The 19,411-nt window shown below is 49.0% G+C and overlaps 1 protein-coding gene across 1 annotated transcript in view; it reads left to right on the forward strand.

The window, feature by feature from the left end:
* The window catches only part of COL15A1 (collagen type XV alpha 1 chain), a 71,743-nt gene that overhangs the window by 28,364 nt on the left and 23,968 nt on the right, over positions 1-19,411 (forward strand). The window contains exons 8-21 of the mRNA XM_054164032.1: positions 2,118-2,180; positions 3,038-3,163; positions 4,088-4,150; positions 6,402-6,437; positions 6,940-7,083; positions 9,886-9,921; positions 10,015-10,098; positions 10,341-10,406; positions 11,042-11,077; positions 12,390-12,452; positions 15,543-15,620; positions 15,731-15,766; positions 17,945-17,998; positions 18,079-18,138. Of these exons, the coding sequence (XP_054020007.1) occupies positions 2,118-2,180; positions 3,038-3,163; positions 4,088-4,150; positions 6,402-6,437; positions 6,940-7,083; positions 9,886-9,921; positions 10,015-10,098; positions 10,341-10,406; positions 11,042-11,077; positions 12,390-12,452; positions 15,543-15,620; positions 15,731-15,766; positions 17,945-17,998; positions 18,079-18,138 (945 nt within the window). The remainder of the gene's footprint in view (positions 1-2,117; positions 2,181-3,037; positions 3,164-4,087; positions 4,151-6,401; positions 6,438-6,939; positions 7,084-9,885; positions 9,922-10,014; positions 10,099-10,340; positions 10,407-11,041; positions 11,078-12,389; positions 12,453-15,542; positions 15,621-15,730; positions 15,767-17,944; positions 17,999-18,078; positions 18,139-19,411) is intronic.

Below are 19,411 nucleotides of genomic sequence, written 5' to 3' on the forward strand. Positions count from 1 at the left end.
TTCCTGGTTTAGGGTGATCCTGGTGAGGGACTGCCAGGACACTCCAGGCTGCCAAGACCCACAGGACCATCTGCTCCTTCCAGAGGCTTAGTGAGTATTGGGAGTTCTCTGTCAATGAGCTGGGCTTGCCATGGAGGAATCGGGAAATAAACAGGAGGGCTGCAGAAATGCAGACAAACGTCTGGCAGCAGCCTGTGAGTGCTGCGATCCACACAAAGCTGTGGTGCTCAGGTTTTCAATAGACATGAACGTGTGAGCTCTGCAGCACAAGAGCAGCGCCGGAGGGAGTGCAAGAGACAAACACCCCTGGCAAGCCCACTATAAATCTGAGCTGCTGAGGACAGGAGGACTTTGAGAGTCACTTGTGTTTGCTGTCAGTAAGTCACAGAATGATAGGGGTTGGAAGTGACCTCTGGAGATTCTTGTCCTCCCCCTTCCAGAGCTGGTTTGCCTAGAGCAGGTTTCACAGGACAGGTCCAGGCAGGTTTTGAATTACTCTGGAGAGAGAGTCACCATCTCCACTGCCCTCCTCTGGACACACTCAGCACCAAAATGCCCTTCTTGGACTGAAGGGCCCCAAAACTGAACCCAGGACTCAAGGTGTGGGCTCCCCAGTGCCCAGTCTAGGGGCACAATCACTTCCCCACTCCTGCGGGCGACACCATTGCCACTTCAGGCCAGGATGCCTGTGTCCTTCTTGCCCACCTGGGCACTGCTGGCTCATCTTAAGCTACTGTCACCCAGCATCCCCAGGGCCTTCTCTGCTAGGCAGTTTCCAGCCACTCCGCCCCCAGCCTGGAGCATTCATGGGGTGATTGTGACCCGAGGGCAGGAACCAGGACTTAGCCTGGTTGAATCACATAGAACTGACCTTGGCCTATTGATTTGGTCTGGCCAGGTCCCTCTGCTGAGCTCTCACTGATACTGATTTCAAGAGTCCAGTAAGGTTGCTCCAGATCATTAGGAGAAGGTGCTCCAGCCCAGCAGCTTTGCTCACCCACAGGCCACTTACCTAGCTACAGCAGTGACTATCAGGTCCTGTACCACCCTTCCTTTCTTGTCTCTGACAGCAAGTTTCAAGGCCTTTTGCTCTGGAGTGAAATGAAAGAAGTCTCAGTACGTAGGGAAAGCACCCCTGACTCCCAGGCTTTTGGACATAAGCCTTGGTGCTATGGTAGCTGATTTGGGCACTGGGTGTCTGAGTCCGTGGGGCTGTAGTCTGCCAAGCTGCACAGCCATGAAACTCATCCAGGGCTTGCACTAGGAATCCACAGCTCATTTTTAAATTTTATGTATGAGTTGCCATTATCTCATTGCAAATGTGATGGAGCTCACACGTGTAGAAAAGTCACATTCTAGCTGGCATCTTTGTTTGCTGCACATCTTGGTTTATTCCACCCCCTTTTTGCAATCATGAGTTCTGTTAAAATGCTTACAGCAAGTTCTGTAATGTAAACCAACCAAACGGGAAAGGGTAGCTGGACTTCATCTCCCCTTGCTACACACACTGTGCAGACAAACCACAGCAAAGCTTCCATGGAGAAGCCTTCCTTTTCGTTAGGGGTTTCAAGGAATGATTTGACTGTGTGCGTGCTGGCTGTAGTTTGCACTATAAGCTGCACGATATGAGAAGGTGGTTGGAATCCATGAACTGTCTTACAGATGAGTGCAACCAGCTTGTGACACTGGACCCAAACTGCTGTTGGGACAAAATATTTTAGAAAATGCCTGCCCTTATCAAATGTCTCCTTGGATCCCAGCCGGGGGAACCTCACAGTTTGGCTCTTGAACAAGAGCCATGTTCCAGAGCACAGTGGCTGGGCATTAGATGGGCACCTTAGGGTGTTCCTCATGCTGACAGGTACCCTTCCAAAGTTAGCCCTTCTCTGAGATGCTGCTTCTTGAACAGTCACAGAGCAGCTGTGTGCCCTGCAGAGCTGCTGTCACTACAGAGCTTCTGGGACATGGCTGAGGTGTTTTTGTGTGTTCTCATGTAGTTCACCAGTGACAGTCTGCTGCAAAGCCTTTGGCTCTCACTGGTTCTGCAGTAACTGGCAAGTGGTATTTTCATCTATCATCTTTAGAGGCAGCATTAAAAAATAGAATTCTCATTTCAGAGTAAATTGGAATCTGAAGAATCAGGTTCTGGAGACGTTGATGGAGAGACCGAGATTTTAAGAGTAAGTACATACTGACTTTTATTTCTTTTTTTCCCCTGAAGGGCTGAATGCTTCATTCCCACATGGCTCTCTTGCCACTGCTGGAAGTTGGTTATCTTGCCTAATTTAGGAGACTAGCCTCATTAGACATCCTCTGTAGTCAATCACACAGCTGAGTGCTCGGAATGGCTCCCTGCGGAAGGCTCTGCTCTGAAGATCCAGGCTCACCATCTTCCTAACAGAATCCTGTGGGTGACCCCAGATCAGAGCTAGAGCTCCTGTCCTACAGTGGCAGCCCCACAATTGCAGAGTGTCCATGCTTGCCTGCTGGTGCAGTCAGTAAGACTTGCACATGAGAGGAGGTACTTGGAAACTGCTCATCCCAAAGTGCCAGATCCCTGTGAACTGAAGAAAACATGCAGGATAGATCTTTGGAGCAGAGACCGTTTTGAGTGCACTAAGCACAGTCAGCTTTTGGCCTCAAGTACAAACTCTCAGTTCTCCAGCACAACTTCCCTCCGTTCAGTGATCCCTTGACTTCACTTTGCTTAAGCTGCAAAGCACTGGGTCTGTCGCTGGCCTGGCTTGAAGGTCTTTATTGGCTTACAGAGAACTGACACAGAATTCTTTGGCTTTTAACTTCCTGCTTGCTGTTGCATGCCATGAGGAGGTACAACTCAGGGAGCAAGGACGGAGAAGGTCAGTGTGACCCTGTGTAAGGAGGGTATCTGTGAAACTAAAATTGATTCTTGATGAAGCAGGAGCTGGGTGGGAACCCAAGGTGAGTTTTATGAACCTGAACAGTCTGCATTGTCTTTTCCTGTTCTATGCATGCACCTGGCTAAGGCCAGTTCTAACAATGCTCCTGATTTATCTAGGGTCTTCCTGGGCCACCGGGACCTCCAGGACTGCCTGGTCTTCCAGGAAAGCCAGCACCCAGTTCAGGTGTAGGACCTCCTGGGTCACCAGGGAAAGATGGAGCTTCTGGGGAGCCAGGTCCTGAAGTGAGTACTCATTTGTGCACAGACATCGACATAGTCTCTGTCCTACAACACTAAGTGCTAAGGCTTGCAGTCTGTGTAATTCTTAATAATACTACAGAGTATTTTTAATTGAAGAGCTTGGATTTTATGCTCATTCCTTAACAAAAAATGAAATCAAATCAATGTCTAGTTAGCCAAAGCACATTACTGCACAGCAGGATGTGTGCTGGGCCAGAACAGAGAAAAAGGAAGGATGCATTTGCTGACATTGAATGAGGCTAAGGATTATTTTTACTTACATAATCTGAAGGGATGCTTAGCATCAATTGAATTTTGCTTTCAGGAGCTCCCTTTTTCTTCAGCTAAGTAGACACACTTTTTCCTGGGGACATGTGAAACACAGTCCTGCTGTAAAATAGGTTGCTACGAGTTCAGGCAGTACCTATTTGTTAATATGTCCTCTGTAACAGGGTTTTTCATAGAAAAAGAAAAAGAGTGGGGTTTTTTTTAATCATTGATCAGCTCTGTGAATCCTCTCTGTAACAGTATCTACTCACGTGGTTCCCTGGTTGCCTATCAACCATCTGCTGGTGGCAGTTCTTCCCAGGACTAGATAAGACTTACGCTGCACGCAAGCGTGAGCATCACAAACTTTTGCATAGTAACACTCCTGTAGTAGTGTTATCCAAAACCTACTTGGGTAGCACTGTTCTTTTGCATGCTAACATTTGTTTCATTTTTGTTGGGTTTAGTTATTTTGTGCCTGTTTGCTGTGGCTTTCTATTAAAATATCTTTCAATAGGGATTTGATACACTCTCAGAGGACAAGAAACACAAATGTTGGCCTGGTGCTACAGATTAGTCTGTGGTCCAAAATAGCTGCATGCATGTGCTAGGAAGAGGACTCTCAGGTGGAACCTGCTTTAGATTTACTGTCCTCTACAGGGTCCTCAAGGTCCTCCTGGCCTTGATGGAGTGATTGGCCCACCAGGACGGAAGGGAGAGAAGGTAAGTTAAGTGTCTGCCTTGCTCCTACTCCAGCAGAAAATCTTTGTCAACTTCAGGCTGTAAAAATCATAGATAGTTGTCCCTGCAACACAGTGTTGGCTGGCTTCAGCATTTTTAAACTGAATCCAGCTGCTGATGCTTTATTAGAACACATCTCCAAAAGCATAACCAGAAGTCCAGAATCCCCTGCTGGGTACAGTTTCATGTTCTGCAGCATGCAATAGGAGCTGTGCTTCACCAGCTGAACTCCAGCCACGACTGGGCTCATGCTAGTCCAGCCAGGCACTCGCTGGTACATGCTCCCTGCAGAAGGCACTCTTCTGGCACATGTAGGGGCACACCAGGGCAACTGGAATTGCTTCACTTTGGGTTCTGTGGGCCACTGACGTGTCAATGTCGTATGCTTCTGCAGCAGCCCGTGTTTGTCTTGCTGCTGACTGCACTGCTGGTGCCCACAGCTGCAGGATCCCACCCACACCCTTGTGACAGCTGCAGCTCTCAGTCACCCATGAGTGAGACATTCCAGCATCATAAGGACTGGTACTGAGTTTTGCGTTGGCTTGCTGCACTGGTTGGCTTCGGGTATGATCGAGGGAGCGCTGTGGCCAGCAAATGGGGAGCAGTAGGGAATGTGCAGATGAAAAGTGAGCAGATGACATCTAACGGATCATAGCATCCAGCAGATAGATTGCCTGCTGTTGCAGGCACAGAACCAAAGCTTGCCTGCTGCAAAACTGCCACTCTTGAAGTTTCCCTAAATTACTGCATCCAGGGTGGGTTGTGTGCCCTCAACTTCAAGAAGGTTGTGCAGAAGACAGAGATGGTGCTGCAGAGAGATTCAGCGATGGCCTTGAGTACATGACCAGTGAGAAGAAGCTGAAGGAGCTCAAACCATTGAATCTTGCCAAAAGAAAAGAGACAAAGGCATGGCCAACAGCTATAAAGATACAGTTATAACCCTTGAGTAAGGTCTAATAAGTCTGCCGGCTTGTTTACTGCAGAGGAGCCTTAAAGCTGTACTAGTCAGCACACCACCTGTTTGGAGCAGTGCTCTAGACTGAAGACTCTGCTTTTTCCTCCCAGCATGTCCTGGTCTCTGCAGTCTTGTGCTCACCTGCGTTGGAGGAGGCAGGTTTGAAAGCAGATGTTGTCATGTCTTTGTTTGCAGCAGCAGTTGGACTTTTCTTTCAGAAAGCTTCCAAATCCACCACACTCAAACACGCAGCTTTGGTGCCCCTCTGCTACCACTCCTGCTCCTCAGAACTGGCCTGTGACTTTGCTCCCCTGTCCTTGTTTGGATTTTTCCCTCATCTTTTTCCTAAGGGCAGTTGTTCCTGGTTTTTCTGTGCCAGAAAGTGGAGAGGAATGCTCTTCTGCAGCACCATAACGCTTGTCAGCTTTATGGGCAGTTTTAATCAGCAGGTTAGATCCTTGCCTTTGTGTTCCCACCTCTGCTGTTTTGCTGCTGTGCTGGAGCTACCCCTGTGTCAGTGCCTGGCAGAAAGACAGGATTTATGTCTTTCCTGCCTAAATAATTCCTTATGACTGTGCTTATCCATCCACCACTTTCTCATTCGTCCTTTGCTTTCCTAAGAAAGCCAAAGAGAAATGCCACATCCCCAGGCCCCTTCGTACCCATTCGCGTTCCTGGATTGTGACAGCAGTGCTCAGCACCGTCTTGCTGCCCTACGTAGTCACTGCAATCATCTATGAAGCTGTTTCACATTTCTTTCCCTGAAAGGGTCATCAAGCCCTGGAACAGGCTACCCAGGGCAGTGGTGGAGTCACTATCCCTGGAGGGATTCAGAATAGGTGTAACTGTGGTCATGGTTTAGTGGGGACCTGGCAGTGTTGGGTCAAGGGTTGGACCGGATGATCTGAACCAGAGTGATTCCATGATTCTCTTGTACATTCATTTGACTTCCATGGTATCCCATGGGAGTTCAGAAGCATGAGGATGTGACTTGCAGTGCTTAATTCTGTGTGCTTTGGACCTTTAAAATCTTGAGCTGTAATTGAAATCCAAGATTGCATCCTGTCTGCATACCAGACCAGAGCTTCTCAACTCCTGAGCACAGACTGTTTTCTTTTTAAATGAGAGGTCTAATGTTTCATGTAAAGGACATTGTGACAGCAAACAAAACAGCACAGAAATCTGTGAGTATTTTGCTTAACCAAAAATGCTATCAGCCTGTGTGCTGCTTGTCTAACTCTCTTACTGTAAGTAATTAGGGCTGGTTTTCTCTTACAGGGTGATCAAGGCCTTCCTGGTTCTCTGGGTCTGAAGGTAAAGCAGGCAGTGTCTTTGCAGGGTAGCAGTGTCCCTGTAACACAGCACAGTTCTGAAGGGGACTGACAAGCCTCAAAAGTTGTTATTATTGTGCAGCCTAATGAAGTCAGCAACCTTGGCTTCTCAGCTGGCCAAAGTACTTCCCTAAGGAGGGTGTCTGGGGGGTGATGGAGGTAATTCTTTCCATTGCATGGCTCTCATCAGACTCCACCTGGGGTAATGTGCTCAGCTCTGGGGCCCCCAGAGTAAGGAAGACATGGACCTGCTTGAGCACCACGAACATAGTCAGAAGGATGCTCTTTCCCTAGAGATGTTCAAGGTCAGGCTGGATGGGGCTTTTAATAGCCTGGTCTAGAGGAAGATGTCCCTGCCTGTGGCAGGGTGGTTGGAACCAGTGGTTCTATAAGGCCCCTTCCAACCCCAAGCCATTCTAGGATTCTGCTGACTTGAATCTCCTTATGCATGTTTAGTACACCAATAGACTGAGCTCTTGTTTTAGGGTGATGCTGGAGTCACTGGATCAGTAGGACCCAAAGGAGAAGCTGGTGCTGCTGGATCTCCTGGGAAACCTGGACCACAAGGACCCCCTGGGCCCCCGGGGCCCCCTGGACCCCCAGGACCAAGCTACAGTTCAGGATTTGAGGTATTTTACTGCTATGGGGTTTGTTGTAGTTATGGATCTGCTTCCTTCAGAGAAGAGACTGCGGTCACCTAAATATTAATGAGCACCTGAAGATGTAAGTAGTTGAAATAAATTATCTAAATGCAGGTAAAGATCTGACAGTATCCTTTCAAATCCAGCTGCAGGTTCCTCTGGAGCTACGACTCTTGCTGTGCTGTCATTCCTGAGACCATATCACTTCTGTACGGTGTAAATGCAGAGACAGCTGTTGGACCTCTCTGACCCCATGGTCTGTTCCACACAGCAGTCAAAAGTTCTTACAAAGCCCCAAATGTCAGATGCTGCTCTTTCAGCGTCTGAGAACAGTGCCTGCCCCACCTTGAAACCGCAGACCTGGCCACTCCAAGCTGAGTTGTGCATGAGAAGTGCTCATTTAGATGAGCTTTGGGTAGCAGAAAGGGCTTGGCAGGATAGGAAGGCAGAGGGAGCACCCATGGGTTCAAGAGCCAGGGCTGCCACATTAACAGCTCTGTGAGGAGACACTGACAAATTCCCTGCAGCAACGTTCACAGGCAGGACTATCCCTTTTTGCACTTTTCTCATGCATTTTTCACTTCCAATTTAGCTGTTTGGCTCAGGAAAGTCTTTCCAGAGCTCTCATGTCACAGGGCATGACAGATGTTTGCACAGAAACTGAGGGCAGTCTCATCAGAGGAGTAAGCAATGCTTGCTGGCTACCTTAAAGCGGCTTCAGAGAAGAGGTAGTGTGTAAAAGACAGCAGTGTGCTCACACCTGTCTCCTAGGATCTACACTACCTTTTTGGTGTTCTCTTTAGAGGCACTTTGAGCACTCTAAGGGCAGAGGTGACCGCTAATGCTTTAGGTGTGTTCAGATTCCTGGTGTCTGACTAGCTAATATTGCACTATATACACTGATGGTTACTGGTCTCACTGATGCCAACACATTTCAGAGCATGGAGAAGTCTTTCCAGCAGGCCACAAGCTCTTACTTGCCACCACTGCAGTTGCTAGCAAGGGGCAGCATGAAGCCTGAGCACACAGACACTCCTTCATTCGCTTAGGCACACCAAAAAGGCTGGCCCAGCCTCCCCTGAACAAAAATGTACTTGTTTCAGAATGAGAAAAGGGCCACTGCTAAGCCACAACTGCATCCTAAGTCTGGCCTGAGTTTCAGCACATGCTAACCACCTCTCTGCCTTTCAGTCATCTTCCCTGACCCTTGAGGATGCAGTTTCCAGAGATCTCCACTCTCCCCCATGTTAAGTGGAGCCAGCTTTGCCTCTTTATGCCACCAAACAGTTCCCCTGCAGGTAGCTACTTAGGACTAGACTGCCACTTCTGATACCTACATGTCAGAGGTGTAGAGCTAGCAGATGAGCAGGAGGAGTGAGAACTGGAAACCCCCCACTTCTGTGGACACAAAGACAGAAGGATCCCAGCTCCAACTGCAGCAATACCTTGTCTGGATTCATCTTTGATTTAATCTAGTCCAAGCAGAACTGGCACGATTGCCGTTTCCCTGTTGTTAAGAGGCTTGCTAGTTATAGCTGGTCTTTTGGATGCCCACCCCAGCCATCTGTTAAGGCGGCTCCGTGGTCTGCCAGTTAGCTGGGACAAAATTACCTTTTTGTTGGCAATCTGTTTGTTGCTGTGAGGCTGCTCCTGTGAAGCATTCCTGTTAGCACTTGTTAGCGTTTGTGATCAGCTCTGTGTAGAAACCAAATGGCTTGGGGTATGCTGGCACTTGTGCTTGCCAAAGGAACAGTTTGAGCTGCAGAAGGTACCTGGTAAACCCATTAAAACATGCAGCTGTCAGGAGCGATGGTGTGCTACACACAGCACTTTCTGAAGGGGAGCAGGCATTGGCAGCTTGGAGGCAAGGGAAGGAAGGACACAGAAACACAGCTTGTGGTTCTCTCCAGCTAGGAAGTGTTTGGTTAAACAAGCAAAGCAGAGCATCAGCAGATTTCCTGCTGAGAGCTGGCACATGACAGCTACTGCAGGAGCAAAATGAAAATCTGAGTCATGTTCAGTCTCAGGTAAAGCTGCATGAAAACACTTGAGCCAACCTGTGACTCTCTGCCTCCCACCCTGGCCCCCGAAAGGTGACTCTGCAGCTTGCTGAGTATTTACAAGGGTATAACCACAGCCCCCCAGCAGCATCTGCCTGTTTATTTAATACAGACCAGCAATGGAGCAGGGCTCTGCTTGCCATACAGCCCATCTGCTGCGCGTGATCCGAGCGTGGCCGCCTCACAGAGGTGTTTGTCGGGGGGCAGCTCAAGCCATCGATAGGCAGGACAGTTGTTTGGCTCTTCTCCTTGGTCTGTTTGAGCCTGTGTATGGTTTTCTTCAGTGTTATGCACGCAGGTTTCTTTGCTCTGTGGCCCCTGCTCCAGAAATGGCTGTGGCTGGCGTGCCAGGTGCACTGCAGATACACACGGGTGTTGGTGGTGCTTTTAGTCCACCTACCTCTGAAATCCTTGGCCCTCCCTCATCTTAGCAGTGAGATTGCTGACAGACAGAGGCAGGTAGAGATGAGGGTGTATCCAGATGTGGGGTTTGCAGTAAGACTTCCTACCTGCCCTGGATCTTCTCTTCCAGATGAAGTTTTGTTAGGAAATCAATTGGTGAAATCGATTCCAGGGTTGAGCTGAAACCAGCAGGGCCTCGTCTGTGGTTGGAGAGGGCTGGGGACTGCTCATTCTGTTTGCTGTGTGCTTTTGGTGAAGCCAGGAGCAGCACTTGTCAACATTTTTATGTTTTACGTCACTTTTGCTTGGTTTTTCTAATCGCATGCAGGGCCCAAAGGGGGAGAAGGGTGACCCAGGACCTCAGGTGAGCTTTATATGGATTTCATCCTTTCTGAGAAACCTGTGTGAAAGTTAGTGCTCAGTAAAGAGCTTTCCATTTGCAATGCTTTTGAAACAGGGTGAACCGGGGCAAGATGGGAACAGTATTGTGGGACTGCCTGGACCTCCAGGACCCCCAGGACCAATCATAGCAGTACCTGAGGTAAGCTTTTCAAGCACTGAAGTCTCCATAACTGATCTTGCAGAGAAAGAGGCACAAGCTGTGAACAAACTGGCAGCTCTGCTGCTGATGTTCAGGTCCTTTCTACTCTTTAAACCAGAAAACCCTCTGTATCGAGTGGTTTTGTTCTGAAAGGTGTAAAGGGATGTCTACACGCTTCTAAAAATGTGCCCTAGACAATCAATTTGGTATGGAACTAACCTGTTCCTTAACCACTCTTTTAGCTGCTACTCAACCACACAGATGGAATTTTCAACTTCTCTACCATCAAAGGACTGTTTGGGCCTGTGGTGAGTATGTGCTGCTTTAGCAGACCTTCAGATTGCCTCTGTCTTCAGAGTCTCCTTCTAAGGATCACACAGTGGTGTGGGTTGGAAAGGGCCTTTGGGGATCATCCAGTTCCAACCCTGCAATGTTGGGGGTGGGGTGGGAGGGTGTTGGGTGGTTGGAAGCTCTCCAGAGCAGGAGACTCCACAGCCTCTCTGGGCAGCCTGCTCCAGGCCTCCAGCAGCCTCACACCAGAGAAATTTCTCCTTATGTTCCAGTGAAACCTCCTGGGTTCCAGTTTATGCCCCCTGCTTCTTGTCACCCTTCAGATATTTATATGCATTGGGAAGATCCTTTCTCCAGTCAGCTTCTAAGCTGTGTCTGTTAGCCTAGCACACCTCCGTTCCCCTTCTCCTGTGGCAGGATGACATCCCATGGCTGCATCCAGCTGTGCCCATGCCCCAGCAGCTTTTATGGAAGAGAGACAGGACTCTCCCAGTTCCTGGACTTGACAGGATCCCAGGATAGGATGGGCCCCCTTGTGTGAGCTCCTCCTGAAGGCAGCTGCCGTTCAAGCCCTAGGGGACAGATTCTCACAACAGCATAGCTCAAATCAGTTATGACTCACAACCTGTGCTGGCTTTTTTTGATCTTGCAGGGGCCAGAGGGCAAGCCAGGTCTGCCAGGGCTTCCTGTAAGTATGGCATTCACTACAGTTTAATGTTGTCCCAGTGGTGGTTTCCAGAATGTACACAGGGTCTGGCAGGTTTTTCTCATGGGTAGGACTTTGTGGGATGAGCAGCTCAGGTAGACGTTCCCTCTGCCTGAGATGAGCTGCGCTCTGGCATGCTCAGCTCCTGCTTCTGATCATCTCACAATCGGTGCTGTAGTTTAAACCTAAATGAAATTGATTCAGGTAAAAAAATCACCAAGTGGACCAAGTGGCCTCCCAGAAGTTCTCCGTAGATGTAATTGCATTTGTAATTCAGGCTGGGTTTGGTCACCGCTGCAGAGCACATAAAGCCTGGGAGGGGTAACCCTTCTTATTTCACCCTCTAGCAAACATCCCCCAGTGTGCCACCTCGCAGGCAGGATCCCAGTGTCTGCCAATCCCCTATCGTGGGATGGATTCTTTCCACATCTGATTTTTTTTTCACAGCCCAGATGTGTGCATATGGTCTCAGAACCCTTTCTGTTGCCTGAGAGTATCTAAGAAGAAAGCTGACAAATGGCATTGACGAATGCTGGCAAACTGCCCAAAATGCTACAAAAAGTTCTTTACTAAGTCCTGGCTGCATTGGAAGTCAAGGAATGGGCAGAAAACCTCCTGAAAAATACTTTTCCTTTTGAAAAAGAGCTGATGAAATGTAGGAAGTGATACACTGACCTAGGCTCTCTGTCACTCACAGGATTTCTGCAGACATGAAAACCCAGGTCTTGATCTCTTTCCTAATGCAGGAGTCATTTGGATTGAATTTAGTTCTTGTTGGGTGAAAACATAAAAAGCTTCTGAATACACTTACCAATTCCAAAGGCAAAAATCCACCTGAGGGGGATGCCTTCCTCGCAGAACAAACACAGAAATTACCTCATGTTCAAGTCTATAATCTCTGTGCCAGATAAATACTTTTTCAAGTACTACTAGAAATGTAGCTTCAGAAATTCTCAGTCTGGCTGAATGTTCACGGAGTGAGAGAGAACAGAGTAGGGAGGAACTGGAGACCTTTAGGCTCCACTCCTACTAAGTTTGCCTTTTCTGTTTGTGGCTGTGTGCATCACCACACTGCTGAACAGCAGGCATTGTTCTTTGAGCAGGCTGTCCCTGCTCGCCGCTCCGCTCAGGGGACACTGTGGTTCAGGCAGCCCTGCAGCCTGTGTGAGAGTGCCTGGGCTGTAAGCAGAGTGATTTAAGTTTTCCAGATGGTTAAGCTTATGTTTAGTGACATGGCCTAGCTCCATGTTCTCAGCAGATCTCACCAGGGATTCATGAACTTGGTTTTGCTCAGGGCCTGCAGGGACCGAAGGGTGACACTGGGCTGCCTGGACCACAAGGACCCAAAGGACAACAGGTAAGAGACAGTACAGAGGGAAAAGCACTTGCTGGGTGTACTGGGTGACAAATGCTTGGTGATCTTGGATGTTTCATGGTTCTGATTTTACTAGGGATTGGGATGTGCCGAGAGTTAGGGCTGTGTGGTGGTGAGAGAAAGTTCAGTTCTTCCCCCCCCCCCCCCCCCCCCAAAGAAACCACGACTAAATCAGTCGGAGAAGCAGACATGAATAAGATATATTTACAAGCAGGATGAAGTGCAGATGATTATATACACAATATACAGTATTTACAATATATCCGGAAACGTACAGCAAAGAATGTAACACAGAACACCTTTCCCTCCTCCAAGCAGAGGGGTTCCCCCCCAGCTGCACCCCCCTTCTCCCCCTGCCTCCCTTTTTTCCCAAAAAGGGTTCGAGAGTGAGAAAAAGGTAATCATTAAGGAGGAAATTCTGTTAGCTCAAAGCATATGCAAGAATTAGTTTCTTATCTGTTAGTTCGTCAGCACCAGACAGAGAGAACATAGCTGTTGCTCAGAGACACTGAAACAGACAGACTGAACTGAGATTCAAACTGAACTAAAGCTAAAAATTTAAAGTTGCATTCTACCAATCCACCAATGACATTCGTTTAGACTTTATCTTTGTTTTCATTTTACCACCAAAACATTCAGCCAGAGTGTTCCAGCAACTGTCCCTTTCTTAAAGGCACAGCCTAAAACGGTCACAGGCTGGGCTAGACATAGGTATATGACATGCTCCCTATGAACCCTCTTCCTTCCCAGGAGGGAAGAGAAAGGGATAATGGAGAGAGACTTCTCAGCTGGAAAGGAAAACCAAAATAGCTTTAATGAAAACAACAAGGACAAAATGAAAGAGATATAAATAGTTACAGACCAGTACGGAACCCAGCCCTGATGGCACTGACATCACCATTGTCACCACTGGTGCTGGGACAGGCACTGGGGAAGCCCTAGGCTGGACCGGGTGAAAGATCAATCCAGGGTCAGAAGCTGGATTCTGAAACCAGATTCAGGAAGGCATGGGTGGCAAACAGAAAACAGAAGGGACAGAATCCCTCTCGGACTCTGGCCACTGGAGAAGGAGCTGGACCCTGGTGACCCCTCAGCTTTCTCCTGCAGATGACATACATGGAATGGAATTCCATGTTGGTCATCTTAGGGTCACCTGTCCTGCCCACTCCTCCCGGCAGGTGCCACCTCTCCATGGCACCCCAGTGTGGTGCACAGATGTAGCAGTGACTTGAGTTTCTACAGGAGCAGGGGTAAGCAAGGGCTTATTTGCACTAACAGTCGCTGAGTCAAGACTGCCAAAGCAAATCCCTGAGAGCTCACACTGAGGCCAGCCCAGTGCTAAACCTCTGTGTTTAGCACAGTCTGCAGAGCACTGAACAAGAGGTGGCCTCTTCTCACAAGTGAGTTGTCACTGCTGACCTCTGAGATGCTCACAGAAACACCAAATTAAAAAGAAAAAGAGAGTAATTAATCTTTCTCTCCTTCTTTTGGCACAGAGGGCCTTGCCTGCAGAATGAAAACTGCAGTTTTTCTTTCCCAAAGAAAGTGTAAGGCTTCAGGAGATCCTTGGGATCCTCTCCCTTCTTTCTGCACAGCAGTGTTCTGTGGCACTGCTGGGAGGTGGCTAGGGACTGACTCTGCTGCTTTCCAAACTTGCAGCTGCTTCTGTTCCTTCTCGTCCTCCTGCAGGAAGCAGGGCAGAGGAGTATCTAAGTTGCTGCTATCTTAGTGGTAACAAAAGGTAAACAAAACCAGTTCCAGCTTAGTCTTTGCAAGCACCTGACCTCACTTGCAAGTGATAGAAAGGCTTGGAAATAATTAATTATGGTTTGAAATGGGCTTGTAGGTGCACAGCATCACTCAGGAGGGAAGAGCTCAGGCCACAAGCACCAGCCCCCTTTGGGCTCAAGGATTCCTGTTTGTTCACAGAGTGCATAACATGATCAAGCTTGACTTTGAAGTCTGTTGTGGGGTTGCTTTGGGTGGTGGGGTTCCTTTGTTTGGGAAGGGCTTTTTTGGCTCCTGCTGTGCACACTACAAAGAACTCCAAACTTTGGAGCCATTCTATTTTGTAGCCCCAATGCGTAGTGATGTTTCTGAGGCATGAGCAGCAGGTTATGCTCAAGAGTCATGGAGCTGGGACCCACAGTGCAGCTGCACAGACACCGGGAGCATTCTGCTTTATTTAAGGATCATGAGATGCTTCTGGTACAGCCTCAGGTCCATAGTATGAGTGAAGCCAGGCCTTAGGGAGACTCCAAAGTATCCTTGGGGAGATAGCTCCAAAGATTGAAGAATCTGCAGGAGGAACTGAACTGTAACCTGGGCTGTCTCTGTAATCAGCAATGGAAGTGCTGGTGCCAAGCCAGAGTCCCTCCAGCAGAAGCCTTGAGAAAGCCCTGCCCCAGGCTGCTTGAGATAGGAGACAGAAAGTCCCAGCTGAAAGATCCAGAGGGAAAACCATGAGCAGGCAGCGGGAAGGCTAATCCATGGCCAAGGTGCTGTTATTCCATGGCAATTACCCCTTGGAGCGGTGGAATGCAGGGGGTCGCAATCTGAGTGCTGACAGCTGCCCTCACTAAGGGCTATGAGGGTGCATCATGCCAGGCATACAGAGGGAACAATTCCTGCTTCCCTGAGAGTGAAACCAGGACACTTGGTGTTCTATAAAGGTTTTACATTCCCAGCAAGATATCCTGACCACTGCCTAAGCTGGGGGTACCCAAGAAGATGCCTGTAGCCTGCGTGCCTTTGGCAGAGATCTGTGAACACGGCACGTTCCACATACTCCACTGAGAGCAGCTGAAAGTCTTTTTCACTCTATACATATTTATTCACCTCAGGGAGAACTGCAGCAGCAGAATATTTTAGTGTGGCTTATTTTGCTTTAAGCAAGATCCTCCTTTGCCTCCCACAAAGACAAGCTTCACCCTCCTCACACTGAAATCCCTTGACTTTTGGTATCACAACATGACTAATCTGTCATGCTTCAGACAGCAGTAATTCTGTTTTGACTTCTTGTGATTCATTGAGAGCTGCTTTGTAAACACTAAAAAGCTTTGATAATTGCAGGGTGAAAAAGGAGAGCCAGGAGATATCCTGGCTGCTGGCGGATCCTTACCTGAATTGCTGGGAAGAAAAGGGGAGAAGGTGAGCTGATGCAGTCCTGCAGAATGGGTGGGGGCTCTGTTACCAGCCCCTCTGCTAGACACTGCAGGAGTTCTCCTCCTCACTGCTCTGTGCACCTTTGTCCTCCACAGGGTGAAGCTGGTGTGGTAGGACCGGCGGGACCCGCGGTAAGACATTGCCAGGGATCACTAGAGTCCCTTCTTTGTGGCTCTGCTTTGGGCTGACAGATAATAATGAATGTAAGGATGGTTTGGTTAAGCTTTTTGTTCCTTCTCAGTAGGGAAGATAAGGACTATTCCTGCTCCAGGATGGCCAATGCCCTTCAGAAAAGCAGGTGGCTGTTCCTATGTGCTGCTGTAAACTACTGGCTTGGTTCAGAACTGAAATTCTGGTAGCACAAAGGTACCCATTGCTGTCCAAACAGACTTAAACACTTTCAGAACCTGGCTCCGAGTGGACTGGGGTTTTTTTTTGCCCACTTGCCTCACCCGGCTCATCTTCAGCTACTGTCAACCAGCACCCCCAGGTCCTTTTCTGCTGGGCAATTTCCAGCCTCTCTGCCCCAAGCCTGGAGCCTTCCTGGGGTGGTTGTGACTCAACCTGATCTCCTTCTATGCTCAGGTGACTGCCTGGTGGATGCGGGGCAGGCTGTGGATGTGGCCTACCTGGACCTCAGCAAGGCCTTTGACACTGTCCCCCACAGCAAACTCCTGGCCAAGCTGTCAGCCCCTGGCTTGGACAGCAGCACTCTGAGCTGGGTTAGGAGGCTGAGCCCAGAGAGTGGTGGTGAATGGTGCCACATCCAGCTGGCAGCCAGGCACCAGTAGCGTCCCCCAGGGATCAGTGTTGGTCCCCATGCTGTTCAATATTTTTATTGATGATCTGGACAAGGGCATTGAGTCCAGCATCAGTAAGTTTGCAGATGACAGCAAGCTGGGGGCAGGAGTTGATCTGTTAGAGGGTAGGAGAGCTCTGCAGAGGGACCTTGCCAGGCTGGACAGATGGGCAGAGTCCAAGAGCATGAGCCTGAACACATCTAAGTGCCAGGTGCTGCACATTGGCTACAACAACCCCAGGCAGTGCTACAGGCTGGGGTCAGAGTGGCTGAGAGCAGCCAGGCAGAGAGGGACCTGAGGGTACTGGTTGATGGTAGGCTGAACACAAGCCAGCAGTGTGCCCAGGGGGCCAAGAATGCCAGTGGCATCCTGGCCTGCATCAGGAACAGTGTGGCCAGCAGCAGGAGGGAATTCCTTCTGCCCTGTGCTCAGCACTGGTTAGGCCACACCTTGAGTCCTGTGTCCAGTTCTGGGCTCCTCAGTTTAGGAAAGATGTTGAGATGCTGGAAGGTGTCCAGAGAGGGACAACAAAGCTGGGGAGGGGTCTGGAGCACAGCCCTGGGAGGAGAGGCTGAGGGAGCTGGGGTTGCTTAGCCTGGAGAAGAGGAGGCTCAGGGGAGACCTTCTTGCTCTCTACAACTCCCTGCAGGGAGGTTGTAGACAGACGGATGTTGGTCTCTTCTCCCAGGCAAGCAGCACCAGAACAAGAGGCCACAGTCTCAAGCTGCACCAGGGGAGGTTTAGTCTGGATGTTAGGAAGAATTTCTTCCCAGAGAGAGACACTGGCCATTGGAATGTGCTGCCCAGGGAGGTGGTGGAGTCACCATCACTGGAGGTGTTTAAGAAGAGACTGAATGGGGTGCTTGGTGCTATGGTTTAGCTGATTGGATAGTGTTGGATGATAGGTTGGACTCGATGGTCTCAGACGTCTCTTCCAACCTGGTTAATTCTATTCTATTCTATTCTATTCTATTCTATTCTATTCTATTCTATTCTATTCTATTCTATTCTATTCTATTCTATTCTATTCTAAGTGCAGGGCCTGGCACTTGGTCTTGTTAAAGCTCATACAGCTGACCTCAGCCCATGGATCCAGCTTGTCCAGGTCCCCCTGCAGAGTCTTCCTACCTTCAGCAGATCAACACTGCCACCCAATTTGGTGCCATCTGCGAATTTACTGAGAGGCCTCGATCCCCTCAATCCAGATCATTGACAAAGATGTTAAAGAGAAGTGGCCCCAGCACTGAGCCCTGGGGAACGCCACTGGTGATCAGCTTCTAACTGGATTTAACTCCATTCCCCACCACTCCTTGGGCCCAGCTATCAGCCAGTTTTTGACCAAGCAAAGAGTTCACCTGTCTGGGCCTTGAGCCACCTGTGCATTGTCTGCAGAGCACAGAGTGATCTTTAATGGAACTATAAAGCTGTGCCTCTCACTTTAAGCAATCAAATACATGTCAAAGATATGTTTGATGTAGTCTCCATTATCACATTTCCTTTTTTGTCCAGGGACCAACAGGACCTGCTGGACCTAAAGGAGAACTTGGTTTCCCAGGACGTCCAGTAAGTGTTGTCCCCTCAAGTGGAGCCAAGGTAGAGGAGCTTGCTGCTGACACATGCTGCCCTGTGCCTTCCTGTTTCAGGGCCGCCCAGGGCTGAACGGCCTGAGAGGTGTGAAAGGTGACCGAGGCGAAGCGGTTCGTGTGAGTGCCTATGCCCTGCAGTTGGATGGGAAAAGTCTTGCTCCAACCTTACATCACATTTGTATGGATTCCTTGGGAAATCTGACAGCTCTTGAAATGTGGAATGATCTAGAAATAATGAAATGCTTCTGATACTTTTCCTTTCTGGTAACAACCGCTGACAAGCCAACTTTGGGGTCCTTCTGGACAGCCCTTGCAGACGCACACAGCGGTGTCAGATCCCAGGTGTGGCAGTTGGATAAGAGTCACTGGTAGCAGAGCTGGTTCAGACTGGGATTGAAACTTCTTTCTGTCCATCAAAGACTTCTTGATCCAGGTCATTAATATGACCCTTCATGGTGCAAGAGTGGTCAGGCATTGGAACAGGCAGCCCGGGGAGGTGGTGAAGTCACCGCCCCTGGAGGTGATCAAGAAACTTGTGGCCATGGCACTCTGGGACATGGTTTGGTGGCCATGGTGGTGTTGCCTTGACAGTTGGACTTGATGATCTTAGAGGTCTTTTCCTACCTTAATGATTCTATGATTCTAAACTAGACAGATTTTAATTGGAACAAAATGATAGAAAAGATGGCAGAAAATATTAAAGTAGATTTTTTCCATTCCTCCACATCTTCAAACAGTGCCAAGGTTTATTTTCCTTGGCCAAACAAAAACTCTTCAAGCCAGTGTAAGGAGATGAAGCACATCAGGGTGGGACATCAAGGCAAATGTGCAAGCAAAACAGCCTGCATGTTCTGATAGTCCTTGCTGGAGTGCTCGGGGATCTCTGGGTACTGGTGAGCTGTCGCCTCACAGGAGCTTGCACTGATGTGAAGCTTGGCCAGGGCACGGCGCCAGCTTTCTAAACGACCCAGTCAAGAGCTGGCAATGGGTTCTGATGCAGGGCAGTCACACCTATAGCAGGGTTCCTGAAGCTGTTAATTAGCACTGAGTTAACTGACTGGTGTGGAAAGTAAATGAGTCACAGCAGTCTTGAGAACCCCAGGCCAGTCTCAGAAGCTTCATTTCCCTTGCCTAAGAGATCCACTACCTTTGACTTAGTTTCTGTTTAGTGCTTTGAGGTATCCAGTTTGGGGTTTGTGCTTTGGTGGGGTTTTCCCCAGTCTTAGAGGGTTTTGTTCTCCACAGAGTGCTTGAGGTTAAATGCTGAAGTTCTCCTGACAGGTTGGTCCCTGTGACTGAGAGCTGGGTCTCTCCTCAAGCCACTTAACACCCCCCTGCCTTGGTTAAACAGAGCTCTCTGAGCCCTTTGTCCTTCCTTCTGTAGGCTCAG

The sequence above is a fragment of the Dryobates pubescens genome, chromosome 9 (assembly GCF_014839835.1).
Source record: "Dryobates pubescens isolate bDryPub1 chromosome 9, bDryPub1.pri, whole genome shotgun sequence".
NCBI lineage: Eukaryota > Metazoa > Chordata > Aves > Piciformes > Picidae > Dryobates > Dryobates pubescens.